The sequence below is a fragment of the Xiphias gladius genome, chromosome 1, assembly GCF_016859285.1.
Source record: "Xiphias gladius isolate SHS-SW01 ecotype Sanya breed wild chromosome 1, ASM1685928v1, whole genome shotgun sequence".
Taxonomy (NCBI): Eukaryota; Metazoa; Chordata; class Actinopteri; order Istiophoriformes; family Xiphiidae; genus Xiphias; species Xiphias gladius.
In genome coordinates, this window is record NC_053400.1 from 28695825 (window position 1) to 28709967 (window position 14143).

The 14143-nt window shown below is 39.3% G+C and overlaps 1 protein-coding gene across 2 annotated transcripts in view; it reads left to right on the forward strand.

Moving 5' to 3' along the window:
• Positions 1-13277, forward strand: part of tspan4a (tetraspanin 4a) — a 117890-nt gene extending 104613 nt beyond the window's left edge. For both annotated transcript variants that reach the window (XM_040124434.1, XM_040124385.1), the window contains 3 exons: positions 1763-1894; positions 9859-9942; positions 12643-13277. In XM_040124434.1, coding sequence (XP_039980368.1) covers positions 1763-1894; positions 9859-9942; positions 12643-12711 — 285 coding nt within the window. In that variant the 3' untranslated portion in view covers positions 12712-13277. The remainder of the gene's footprint in view (positions 1-1762; positions 1895-9858; positions 9943-12642) is intronic.
• Positions 13278-14143: the final 866 nt, after the last annotated feature.

The following is a 14143-nucleotide window of genomic DNA, read 5'->3' on the forward strand; positions in this document are numbered from 1 at the left end:
GCAGCCCACTCAATATTAACTTCAGTGCCATTTACCAAGACAGGTAATGCAATATACCTTGTCACAAGCTGAGATACATGACGTTTTGCTTGCATTATTCATTGTGACAGTGCTTACTTTTGCTACTGGCAAGGTTTCACCCTTTGTACTGCTGTGATCGCGTTAAATTAAGAGGGCCATTTGATTTTACACTTCTCCGTTTTGTGTAAATTTTGAATAAAACACTGCAATCCTTTTTGTAGTTAATGGGAACTGGACATTTACAAGCAGGCTGATAAGAAAATACTGGCAATCTAAAACATGGCATGTGCAAAAACGCCTGAACTGTCTCTGCCGACAGCAGCAAACACTCAAAGCTCTTCTAGTTTAAACGCTGCGGTAAATGCTGTCAGACAGATTAATGCAAACATCACGGCCTCTCTGAGGTAATCTTTGTTTCCAGCTCTCACTTTGATGTTCTCCTTCCTTTGTATTATTTATTTTTTTATTTTTTATTTTTTATTTTTTTGAATCCCACTGCAAAGAAATAACAATGTGAGAAACAGAGATTTGGAATTAAGGATTGCAGAGGACGGATGCTGCTGCCAGTGAATACCTTTGGGAGACGAGAATAGATCGGAGACTTCAGGGCTCTTTGGACCATTTTCACAGATCCAGGGTTATGGCTCGTAGTTTTGTTCCATTAGCAAATGTGCGGTACATGCTGAATGTTTGGCTCCGGTCTGTGTGCATGCATGCATCTAGTGTCTGTAAGGCGTAATGTGTGAGTGTGTGCCCATGTGCGTGCGACTGAAAAGGCATAAAATGACGACAGAGGAATGCATTGCTACGAAAATAACTGGATGATGGCAGGAGGAGAATCTTCCTGAATGAGCCACTGTTTTAAAATTTTCTGTGTGCACCTTTCTCCTTGTTGGATCAGCACTGCTGTGTGAATGTATGCGGCTCCATAAAGTCTGAGTCTGGCTAAGATGAAGACCATTAAAAGGCAGCTCTCATTCTGTCACTGTTCTGCCTCCCGAACCTCCTTCATATATGCTGAGTCACTGAATAGATAATACAGCTACTGTCCCTTGAGCAAAGTTCAGCCTGAATATTATTAATGGCCACTTATGGAATAGAAGAAGATCTACATACATGAGAAGAAGTAGTAAAAACATCCACAAGGTGCCAAATGCCAGTACGATTAATCAGTATGGTTCGCACGCCACAGAGGCAATAACATCTGAATATGTCTGACTGTGCAGTCTTTAGCACAGAGTTTGATTTGTTCTCGAACTTGAAAACTATAGGCTACCGCAGATGCTTTCTGGTAATTTGAATCCTGCTGTATTTCATGATAAATGGCAAATTTGATCCATTGTTTAAGTAGGTGTGTGGGCTTTAAGTTAACACACAATTCCCGATTCTGTGCACGGAGCGGTGTGGGGAGTGGCTCGGGCAGCATTGTTCCTGTGTGGAATTAAAGTCAACTGAATGAACAAAACATCAGGGGCACTTTATCTTTTCATGGAGTACACTGATGAATTAAATTGGGGGGAAAGCCACAATCCCTTATCAAAAATCTATACCAATCACAGAGAGGGAAGATATAGCTAAAAAGAAGTAGGCAACTTAGAAAAGTATTTTAGGGCTGTGAGACAAATGACGTGTGGGTTGTACAAAAGGGGCTTCGGTTCAGTATCATGCATTTGGACTTCAGTGTGACGATAACGAAAGGCCAGGCTCTCTTGACTAATTGTTTTTCTTTTCGATCATCCAGTTTCGATGCTGTGGCGTAACCAACCACACAGACTGGTTTGAAGTTTACAATGCCACCCGTGTGCCAGACTCCTGCTGCCTGGAGTACAGTGACAACTGTGGCCTGGACAATCCAGGAACATGGTGGACAGCGGTAAGTTCGAAAATCATATAATGCGCTCCTCCTTCTTCTTTTTTTTTTGCTCTTTTTTTGTCTTATAGAGTGATGTATTTATACAGGACTGTAAATTCACCATAAACTAAACCCCTTTCCCAAGAAGCAATTGTTGAATCATACGTTAGCAACTGTAACAGGAGGCCTGTAAAGCGGTGTGAATGGGGCTGTAGTAAGAACAATACTTAAATTTTTTATTAGATTTTTTATCAGTGGACAAAAAACATAATGCGACACAAGACAAGGTAATGAACAACAGGTAACAAAACAGACAAATCTGGGCACAAATAGTAGCTAATCCAAGTAAAATAGGTGAAAACAGTAAAATAAGGGCAAAAAAAGGGGGGACATAAACAATAAATAAAATACTCAATGAATACAAAATAAATAGGGTAGCATATTTTCATTATAAAAAGCAAGAATACTGTATATCAATTAACATTAAAAACTGAGGCCAAACTTCATAAAACTTTGGCCTCGTGATCAAAGATTCAAACGACACAATCTCTGTCACTGATTTAACCAATCAGCAAAACCAGGCTTTGTCTGACTCTTCCATTGGCAGAGACAATCCTTGAAGTGCCAATAAAGCCCGTCAGTGCAAGTCCAAATTTTTTGTATTTATATTCCTGATGGTAGGTGAGACCTGCCTCCTAGTAAACACAGCTTGGGAGATTCTGGCAGCGGTTTTTGCAAGCACTCTCCAAAATTTCTCACTGTGTTTCCAAATAGGAGAAACAAAAGAACAATCCCCTATTAAATTAAGAAAAGTATCTGCTTCCTTTTGACACGACCAACAATAATTGTAAATTCCATATTTTGAATTTTAACTGGTGAATACTCAATCCTGTGTATAATTTTGTGGTGTGTAAATTTGCCCACTGTATCTCTACCGGACCGCCCATCATAAGTCGCTATGTTTTTCCACATATCCGCATTTATGTTTTAATTAAGATCTCTTTCCCAGATTTTTCTTAAATTTTCACGGTTACCATACAGACTGTTTCCATCATTTTTTTTTTTTTTTTTTACAAAACTGATATTCACTCCTACGCAAATTAAAATAGAATAATAGTTTGTTCTCCTCTTCACTTAAAATAACTCCCAAACTCCTTATGCAGCTCCTACTCTGTAGATATGCTAAAATGTCCTCATGTCTGTTAAAGAGTGATATACGGTATTTAAAGAGTTTGGAGCTCGGTGTATTTTCTAAACTTTTAAACTTTTTTAAACCCCAAGTTAAAACCAAAAACACAAGAGCAGAAGTGTAAGGAATGGATTAAACTGCGTTTTTATCTGCTCTAATGTAAGCTGCTAAACGTTAGCATGTCTGGCTAACAAGCTTACTACCTACAGTAGTAAGGCCAAGTGTTAGCATATCATTAGCTAACTACATTATTTTGTGGGGTAACAGTGAACGTAAAAAAGCAACAACAACAGCAAAAAACAAAAGAATCCAGCGATGCCAGCCAAACGTCCGTGTTACATTTGGCAAACATAGAACTTAGTCCAATTTCTCAAATCAAATCATTTTCACTTGTAACGTTAACATTGAAACAAACCTTTGTCTTGCTTTTCCGAGTATAAGCTAATACCAGACAGGGTTATGTTAGCATGAACAGTCTGATCTTACAGTTTTTCCCAATACTATTGATACTAGGGCTAAGCTATTATTGAAGTAATTGATACTATTAGTACTAGCCCTTCACTGCAATACTAGAAAAACGGTGTTTCTTTATGTCCATGTCTTCTAAATGGATCATTTTCTGGTGCGTATGCAGACCCATATTTAGCCTCAGTCTTTGAGCATCATATTATGTACGTAATCATGATGACTGTTCAGTACCTTTTTATGAGGTTTTTGGTTGAAAACAATTGACAAGTTAGTTGGTTTTTAAGAGACAACTTGTGGAGCTAACATTAGCTTAGTGAGGTAGCTAAGGCTGATAAAATCTGCTAGTGAAATTTCAGCCAGCAAATCTGACAGTCGTCAGCTAGAAGTAAAAAGCACAAATATAGGCATACATTATGTGGTACATAATATTTAATGCATATTTTTGACCACATAATTAAACATAAAGTTAAGATGATTGTATTGTTAAAGGTCTAACAATATAATCACAGGTACAGATTTAAAAAAATGAAAAACAAAGAAAAGAAGATGCAACTGGGGTGAGGTTGTCACAGTGTTGGTCATATTTCATTTAAATGCAAACTGTAATGTCAACACTTGGCTTACAAATTTTCAAATTCAACAAAATCATTCTCTTAGCGGCCAAAAAGCTTTGCTTTGTTATTTTGCTATTGGAGCTCAGCTGTGCAGCTCTAGACCTCAACAAACAAACACCAGGACACAGTGAGAGATTTGTATTCATAATTACTGGCATTGAATTAATCACTTCTGTCCAGGAGGACTTGACTGATTTGTTACGCAATTTAAGAAAGCAACCTTCAAACAACAAATTAAAAAAACCCAAAAAACAACTGACGTTTTGAGATGTTGAAGTCTCTTCACATCTCTTAGACCATAATAGGCCACCTAGACTTTGTACCCTGACCAGGTTACAACCAACAAGTTTTGTTTCTTTGCTGCTGCCAAACCAGATGAAAAAAAAGGGATGGCACTTGAGTTTACAGTCATGTGAAAAAAGGGCCCAATCTGTTATAAGGGGTTGCATGTCTGTGAATGTAAATGTAAGTGTGAGTGCTGGTGAAAAAGCTGAACAGGGGGTACAGAGGACTGCATCAGTCAAAAGAGAAAAATAGTACAAGCTGCATCATTTTTTCAAATTTATCTTAATGAGTATGTAACACTGGGGGTTTCTAGTGATATCGCTAGGACAAATGATTAATCTGAATATGTAACACCACTTAGCAAGACTGGAAGTTGTCGCTGGAGGGGTTTTTGAGTGTGATGAGATAATACGCAGGGACAGCTGGTATTAATTACACATTCATTCAGAACTAAAATTACTCCACCTACTTGTGACCTTTTCATCACCCTGGCAAACTCTGCTGCAGTTGATACGATACTACACTATCATTATCATTTCTGAAATAAACACATTGTCACCCACAGGAACGCACCCACCTGGTTTCTTGAAACTCTGTAACACGCTATAACACACTATAAACTTTTTATTAACACAGTTAGTCCCAGCACATTTCAGTCATTAAATAAAGCTAGATCTAGTAATCTGGCAACTGACCTTTTTCTTTCAAGTATAATAGGCTAGCCCATACTTTAAAAATGCAATCTCTGTCCTGAACAACCACAGACTCACCCTCGAAATTCCCTTTCTTCCTAGTCTCCTAGAGAAAACAGTTTTCATTGAACTACTGCCTTTCAAGCTTCAGAACACCATCTTCTCCAAATTCCAGTCTGGTTTCAGAGGCTTAGCTCCATCTGACAGAATCAGCCGTTTTGACTAATGATGTCCTCTTGGCAGCTGATGCATCAAATTGTGCCTTCCTCCAGCTTTTCAATCAGCCTTTGACACAGCAGACCACACTATTTGTATGCTGAAACACAGAGTAGTTGTCTCTGATTCAGTCTTTCAGTTTTTTTTATCAGATTTATCCAAAGATTCTCTGTCTGTGTGGGAAATTCATTCTTGTCCTTAATCTACTGTTTTCTTGTGGGATCCCTCAGAGTTCGATTTTAGGTCCTGTCCTCTTTTTTATGATCCCACAAGGCTGCAGTATTTAATGTCTCCAGAACATTATTTATTGGACGCAAATACAGCTTAGCGTGTCTAATTTTAGGTAAAAGGCTGCTCCCAGTTAAATTATCATTCAATTTTAAGTGTGCAGTGTAGGGACTGAATTCAGTACTAACCTTCATTATGGTTAGCATGGTTAGCATCATTATGGTTTTCATTATTATGGAAAGAAATAACCATGACTTAATTTAATATATATATTAAAGACACACAGCAACTTTCATTAATGAATGAGTTATTCAAACGACAAAAGGACAGTTTTAAATTAATGTAATGAACTCTCAGGATTACATTCAGTCAACTCATCATTTCATGTCAGAAGACCAAGCATTAGAAGAACTCATGTTTAAAGTTCTTAGGTGGTCTGCAAATAAAAACTTGAAACTTTAAGTTGAAATTACCTGAAATTAACAAAATTTCTATATTTACATTAGGAGAGAAAAGATAACTTGATTCCATTGAATTCCTGTATGATGTGTTACAGTGCATGCACAACGATATAAATAAATTAATATTTCACCCTGGATCACTATGAAAGCCTTGTAGCTGTAAAAGCAAGAAAAGCAAATTCTTGCTTAATATTTAAATTCTTATGTAACTCAGCAGGCCTACACAACAGCTGTCGTTCAGCTCCGCCAACTGCGAAAGCTGTTTTTTGCAATATAATTTGATAATTTGAAGCTGACACATGGTCATCATTAAGGACAAAAAATGTGCGGGCCATTTACCACAGTGGATAGTCTACTTCTGACATCCAGCAGCACCACTGTTCATCCTAATGAGTGAAGATGATGAAACATAATGACAACGATTTCTGTGCAGGCTCTGATGTTACTAAGTTGTTGCAACAAAAGGGAAAATGGACACATTTCAAAAATCGTATCAAATGTGCCAGATGTCATCTGTAGGACCAGTCACGGGTTTATAAAGCTCCAGATCAAGTGTGACATAAATATCTTTTTAAAAAATGTCCTACCTCGTTGGATGATTTCAATTTTGTATTTAAAACCATATTTCAAACAGTTTAACATAATTAACATTATAGGATTTGCGGTTCTGAGTTATTCCTCGAACTTGGAAGCAGCAGCTGGGAAACAGTCTCAGTCTCATTTGACAGCACACTTATACTAGATCTCATTCTTCAGTTTAGTAAGTAAAGTAAGTCATCAGTAAATGCTTACTTTCCACTTTGAAAGGGCAGATGTACAATGTGATGGCATCAGGGTCACAGGTGTAGACTGGGGAGCAGACGGCCCTTCATCTCTAAATAAAGAACGATTCTGTTACTCCTGTTGTTTGCAACGCAATTTAATTTGTCCATTCAGCAGTGGAAAGGCCAAGCTGCAGCTGTTCTCAATTTTTTTCAATTTCAGAAATTAAAGATATAACCTTTTAAAATGTCTTTCCATTACTTTTCCTGGAACCAGGTTCCACCAATAAATTATTTTTCAAAATTATGCATATTTGCAGTATCCCTTTCAGGTGACAGCTTGTTGGCCTTCACGTAGACCTCCGAATTCCTTCGGCCCTTCTAGTGTGAGTGACATTATGACAACAAATTGATATGTCTAATAATGTATTCTGATTCATGTTTGCCATGCAGATCAAGGATTCAGTTACTGTAGTTCAGACTGACGCATAACTGTTCTCACTTCCAATAATGCCTGCATTTTAAAATATGTATTCTATAATCTATTTCAAAATACATTCAGTCATATTCCTACAATGCCCATAGTATGTCGGTAATGACCAGATATTTTAACCCTTGCTTCTCAGTTTGAAATCAAATCACACTCCAGACTTTTGTCCATTGAGCTCCAAGTGACAAAAAGAAGTAAGCGAGGTCATTCAAGGCCACAGACAGGTTTAAGTTGTTGAGGTGTCTCCAGGCAGATATATCGTTTATTTATCCAGATACAAATCTAATAAATACCTCATAATACCTCTCAGTACGTTTTGTACTGAATAGAGGTGGAATAAAGCCTGATCCCTGGCCATTGCTTTAGATTCTTGGTTTTTGTCATTGGCGGCTGATTATTCATGAACTCAGGAACCGTCATGGAATAATTTCTTCACGCTCCCATTGATAGCAAACTGAAACAAACACAAAGGGACACAGTCAAATAAACGCCTGATGATGTGTAAACTCACGACGGCACTTGCAGTTTGGAAGCCTCCGAATGTTCGGAGACTGCTTGTGCTTCTGCGTGCGTACCTGCTCTACAGACATATGGCTTGTTTCCTCTGTACTTCGAAAACAAGTGTGTGGGCTGTGGATGGAAACAACGAGACCATCATCATTATAAAAATGATAGCAATGACCGTTCAAATGCTTTAAGCAACCTACGTTTAGTATGTAAAGTGGGCTTGCCTGCTGCGGCCAAGTTTGACGCCGTGAGAGCACTGAGAGTGAAGCAAAACAGTAGAGCTGCGGCCCACCAGCTAAACAATGAGCTGAATCTCGCTCTAAAGGTCCATAAAGCTGAGAGGAGCAGCTGATTAATTAAATATACTCTATAGGCTGAACACTACAAGTGACTCATTTATCATTGTCACATTGTTTTCACCTTGAAAATATCAATTATAGCCACTTTAAGCTTAGATTTTTTTTTTTCTTGCATGGGCCTACTTTTTTTTGTTAGTGTAGAACTGTCCCTGGGTTAGAAACGGCCTAGCGGGTTTTTTTGCTTTTTGTTTTTCCTCCCGGTTTTACTATGGGAGTCTGCAGGGCACATCAAACAAGAAAAATCTGAATTTATGTATTTTCAGATGCAGCTCTGTGGTCTAGGAGGGTTGCATTTGGGCGGCAGTTTCATAAATAAGCCCCCTGGTTGGTTTTCGTATTCTACTTCCTTTTTTTTCTATAATGCAGCAGGTACCTGAATGCGGAGCGCTGATTATCAGAGTTTGAAGCACCGGTGTTCCTAAACTATAAAGCCCTGCCTTTCTGGCCGAGAGGTTCTCCTGCGCATTGTTGTTTGGTTTTCAGCCACTCGGCATCCTTTCCTCGCACTACGCGCTGCACACATGCATACACGCACCGTCACCTCGTTTTCTTTGTTTATTTTGTGTTCACTATTATACTGTTTATTTAAATAAATCATCGCCTTCAGCCTGCGTCTCCCTCTTTTTTTGTCATGACTTTGGATCCAGGTCGTGGCAGGCTTACAGCAAGTCTCTCCATATTGATTCAGCCTTAAATTCTTTCACTGTGTGCCAAGGAAAATATATTTTATGCTTTTTCCGATGTTTCGGGCCGCAGTAAAATGCAGAATAGAACATGTTTGGTTTCCCTGGCTCTGACTCAGCTTCTTGATGTAAAGAGATTTAAAAAATAGCACAAGTGGGAAGGCATGTCTGCAGAAATGAATATTTAATTATAAGAGCGGTGTAGCCTGTTATGATACCACCTTTCCCTTTACTACAGTGTGTCAGACAGTCTTTTCTCCAGCGTAATTAACATAACCAAAACATAATCGAACACACAATTTGGCGCATATATCTTCCTAATGTATAGGGCTGAAGTAACCATGTGCCAAATGCTACTCCTGTCCTCAAAGCACACGTTCAACTGTTCCTTGAAAGCTACTCTCCTTGCTTTAAGGATTCGTCTCCTTTGCATTATTTGTTTGCATCCTTGACCCAGAAGGGTCGCTCCCTTCCTTCTATTAATGATCGATGTTTGTGCCCGCTGGGTATTACATGGCTCAGGGACATTTTCCAATATTTCAAAAGAGATTTTGAAATGTCTTAGCGACAGGAAACGTTGGAAGCAGTAAGCGGGCAGAGATTTTTTGATTTTTTAAAAAATTTTTTGCTTTCAGAATGCATTCAAACAATGTCAGACATGAAAAATTCAGTCCATTCTTATGTCTAAATCATGCCTCGGCACGTGCTGCTCTTGTGTTCACATTGCTCCTGTTTGTGCGGCAGAAGGGAGACCAGGACAGCAGGGACTGGCTTGAATTTTTTGGAAAGTTTTCCCACAGAATATTAGGTCGTAGGAGGAGGAGGAGGAGGAGTGGGAGGTTAAAGATGTTTCTGCAGGGGACATTTTCCATCAAAGTTTTCTTAATACAGGGGAAGCCATCATCCTATTGTATACAGAACTGGACATCAAAGTGGTGAGTTTACATTGGTCGGCTAATGTTTGCTCATTCTGTGTGTGTGTGTGTGTGTGTGTGTGTGTGTGTGTGTGTGTGTGTGCGCGTGTCTCCACAGCCGTGCTACGAGCGGGTAAAAGACTGGCTTAATGAGAACCTGGTGGCACTTTGGATCTTTGCTCTATGCACAGCACTTACTCAGGTAATTATTGCTTTTAAGTTGTGTGAATTATTTTCTTGCAGCACTCATTAACTCAGTTCTTGGTGTCTACAGCCTCAGACGGAGGCTCTTACTTAATGATAAATAAACCTAATACTTCCAGTGTCCTTTGCATTAAGCGCTGAGCGCAGCAGATCTGTGGGCTGCAGGAGCCCGTCTAAACCTCTTGCGTTACCACTGAAAACCAAGTAGAAGGGTCTGACTTACTATAAAATGATTGTACTTCCTCTCCAGCCAAGTGGCATGTGATGGGCCTCCACCATCTGAGAGGAGAAATATGCCGTTCTTGAAAACATCGATCACGCAGGGCTCCTGTGATGCAGCGGGCTCATTTTTAGTCACCCTTTCTCTCAGAGCCCCTTTAGAAAATCCTGTATGCAGTAAAAGTGAAACCCTGAAGGGAGACCTAATAACTGCAAGACTTATCTGTGCTGTTTTCCAGCTGACTCACAGCATTATACAATGCAAAGAATTATACAGTTATGCTTTATGTTCAGGCAAGGACAACAAAAAGAAAAAGAAAAAGCATGCTATGTTACTCTTAAAGAAGAAATAACACATTCTTCCTCTTGCAAATGAAAAGTTGAATCAATATTTTTCGAAGCACATGAAGCCTCTGGAGTCCAGGTCCTGGACCCTCACTGCATCCCTTTTGCCTTCGTTTAGCAGCTTCTTAACCGTCCTTACTCCACATGCATGGCACCCTTGTGTTAAGCGCCAACTCGGCTTTGATTCTGACCTCTCACTTTGTCAGTCAAACAAACTATAAAGCTGCCAGGAAGCCAAACTACATGGAAAATCACACAGATGCCCGTAAAAATATACAAACATTCAGTGATAATCACCCGATGATAATGTTGTAGAACAGCTCAAGGTTGTAAAAATATTGTTTCCCTTTTTTCACACAAAAACCGCAGACAAATGTAAGAAATAAAACTATAATACAGTCCGTTTACATGTACAGTGAGTCAGTGAGCTGACTCAGTAATGTCCATTGTCTTTTGACCTCTCTACTTGTGCTACTGTTAATAGCATTGATCATTATCTTGAAATCATCACTTGTGGCCACAGCGGCAGCGGTTTAGCAAAATTTACATAGTTTAGTTTTAAGCTATGAGCTTGCACACCCAAATTGTAGCTATTTTAATTGGCGATGCAGAGCTTTTACTTCTCAACTACGAAACTGCCTGTCCAAATAATCAAGTCCTCCAACCTAAACAGCCATATAGGTCGATGGTCGCTGCCCTCTGATAGAATACAACACGTAGGAGCGTACCAGCAGCAGGCATACGAGACCTTCATCGCCATGGTAAGAATAATAAGCATGCAGTTAAGACACAGGAGAACAGCGGTCTCCTGTGTGAAAGTCCTGTGTTTTGTCGACCCATCCATCCTCCTGACGAAGACTAACTAGTATGTCCGCTAGACGTCGCCTAACAATAAAACGTAACTATGGGTTGTAATAAGCTGCTAGAGCAGTCAACCTATGGGCTCGTATTTTACATTCACTCCCAAAAACCCCTCCTGTGCAGAGTTTTTAAAAAATATGTATTTTAGAGCTTTTTAGGAAGGATTTAAGAGTATTTTAGGGTAAAATTTTTTTTTTTACATAAATAGCATAAAATTAGACACAGGAAATAGGGATAGGAAAAGAATTTCTCACCTATATCAGAATATTTTTATGCATTAATCTAAATATTTCCTTAAAATAAAAGAAAAATGGGGAACAGAAAGCTCAAACAAACACAGGCATACCTCATCACACCTGAAAAGTGTTTCATCAAAGTTTCCCACAAGAACCGGCCGTGGCCTTGATGGCAGAAACAGCAGATGGTCTACAGGAAAGTGCTAAAATCCGTTACGGATCCTATTAACAGCAGCCACGAAGTGCAATACGGTAAACTGGTTAAAAAACAAGACTTACCTATGCACAAAATACACATTTAAGAAGTTTGACTGATTCATTAAAAAAAAAAAAAAAAAATTATTTTTTTGGCCTCAAAAACCCAAGTTTGAGCCCCGTGGTGGTCTCACTAACGTTACGTGAATTCATCTCTTTAGTCTTACACACAAATACCGTAGACTTGCCCTGAGAAGAGACGTAACTCGCTTCTTGAGAAAAAAGCTCCTGCACCGTTTTTATCGTATGCCTCTTTTTCTTTGTGCCAATTTTGTCTTGTATGTGTTTGACCCTTTCCAAGTTTGGTAGTTAGTTGGTCACTGGTAGAGCGGCATTTAATTTTGCAAATTCAGTTGAAACTTGGTAGGATAACATGCAGAAAGAGACTGTTAAAAAGCTTTTTGGTGTTACCAAAGAAATATGAAAATCACTGATCGGCAGATAAAGTTTTGCGGGAGATGCGGGAGCAAAGATACAATATAGTAATAATTCAAAAGAAGCCACACTCTCCAATCTATGCAATATTTAATAAATGATTATTGCACAGATTGGAGTGTGCAGATGCTCCTCTTATTGTTATCCAAGAAATAAAGGTAGTGGAGTTTGAACATAACACTGGAGAGAAGGAATCTTTTTGGCATTTATCGTCTCACAGGTGTACATTATGATACAGAGAATGAGCCAAACAGACGGAAGAGTTCCCTTTCATTTATTTCACCGTGACTCGACACACGGACATCCGGAGGCATTAATGCCTGATTTGTTTCTTGTGTTTTTCGCAGATCCTGGGCCTGGTCTTTTCCATGACAATGTTCTGTCAGGCAGTGAAAGTAGAAACCTTCTACGCCTAGCGCTTGACCTCTCTGCACATTTGGATTGTTTCTCATCAGTGAGGGACAGATTAGACCCTCCTCCTCCTCCTCCTCTTCCTCCTCCCCCCAACAGACTCTTCTTTTCAATGATTGTCCTCCCTTTGACATTCGCTCTCGGATGTCACCAGTTCACAGTTTTCCCGCTAACTATCAACACAGTGTTAGTGTAATACCTGAGTTGTTTCCTATGGTTTGCTCTGTGTCAAAAGCTAATTTCTGTGATACATTTTATGAGGCAGTATTATAAACATGTATAAAAAAAAAAAAAGTGTAACCCCTTTTTTAATATGTGTTTTGTTTTAAATTATTGTATGGTTTGTATGTGTTTTCATAATGAGAGCTACAGTTGGGAAAGTTCTGCAAATGCATGTCTCCTGCAATGGTGCGTATTAAATGTTTTTGGCTCGACTAAACAGTACACGTTCTCTTGTCATTCCTCAGCGGGCGACGCTGAAGGGTCTTATGTGTAATCCTGCTCAGTTTGCGCCTGACACCCTGGATGACAAACAGGAGGGATGGTGGAAATTTGCCAGGAACCGGAATATAAAATTGTTAATAAAGGTCCCTCTGTTGAGACATGTTTGAGTCATTAAAATATTTTACAGCGCCTAACTTACGGGGCATTAACTAGATATATCTAACGAAAGGATTTCATGCACTAAGGAAAGTGTGGCTTTTTTTTTTACAGGGAGGATTTACATGGGACATGAGAATTGCCACAACTGCTATAAAATGATTCTGTCGGAGGAATTTAAATGAACGGTTGCAGGATCCTCCAGACTGGCCTGGGGCAATTTCCCTCCCAGCACCAATCAGAGCTCCATTGACAAAGATTCATGTGCAGGCTTTGAAGCCTACTCTGGCTCTTTTGTGACTCCCTAAGTTCCTGGGTTTTTTTTTTTTCTTTCTACCTTTGGCCGTCAAGTACAATCCAGGCTATAAGTACACCAGAGACACACTTTGATTAAATATCCCCAAAGGAAAAATGCCTTAAGAGATGTTTTCAGTGCCTGCAGTACTTGGATGTTTTCCAAGCACTGCAGGTGCTGGAACTATCTTTTTTGCCTCTGCGACAGTGACAATGTTTTCAGGTTGTCCGTCCCTCCGTCCCTCCGTCCCTCCGTCAGTCCCGTCCATTCTCGTTAACGCAATATCTCAAGAACGCCTTGAGGGAATTTCTTAAGATTTGGCACAAACGTTCACTTGGACTCAAGGATGAACCGATTAGAATTTGGAGGTTGGAGGTCAAAGGTCAAGGTCACTGTGACCTCGTAAAACTATTTTTGTGCATAACTCAATAATTCATATTCTAACTATGACAAAATACAATTAATACATACATACTAGTTGGATATTTCTTCTTTTTTTTCTGCCTTAGAATAGTCTGGACCTCAGAGAGAAAATGTCCCGG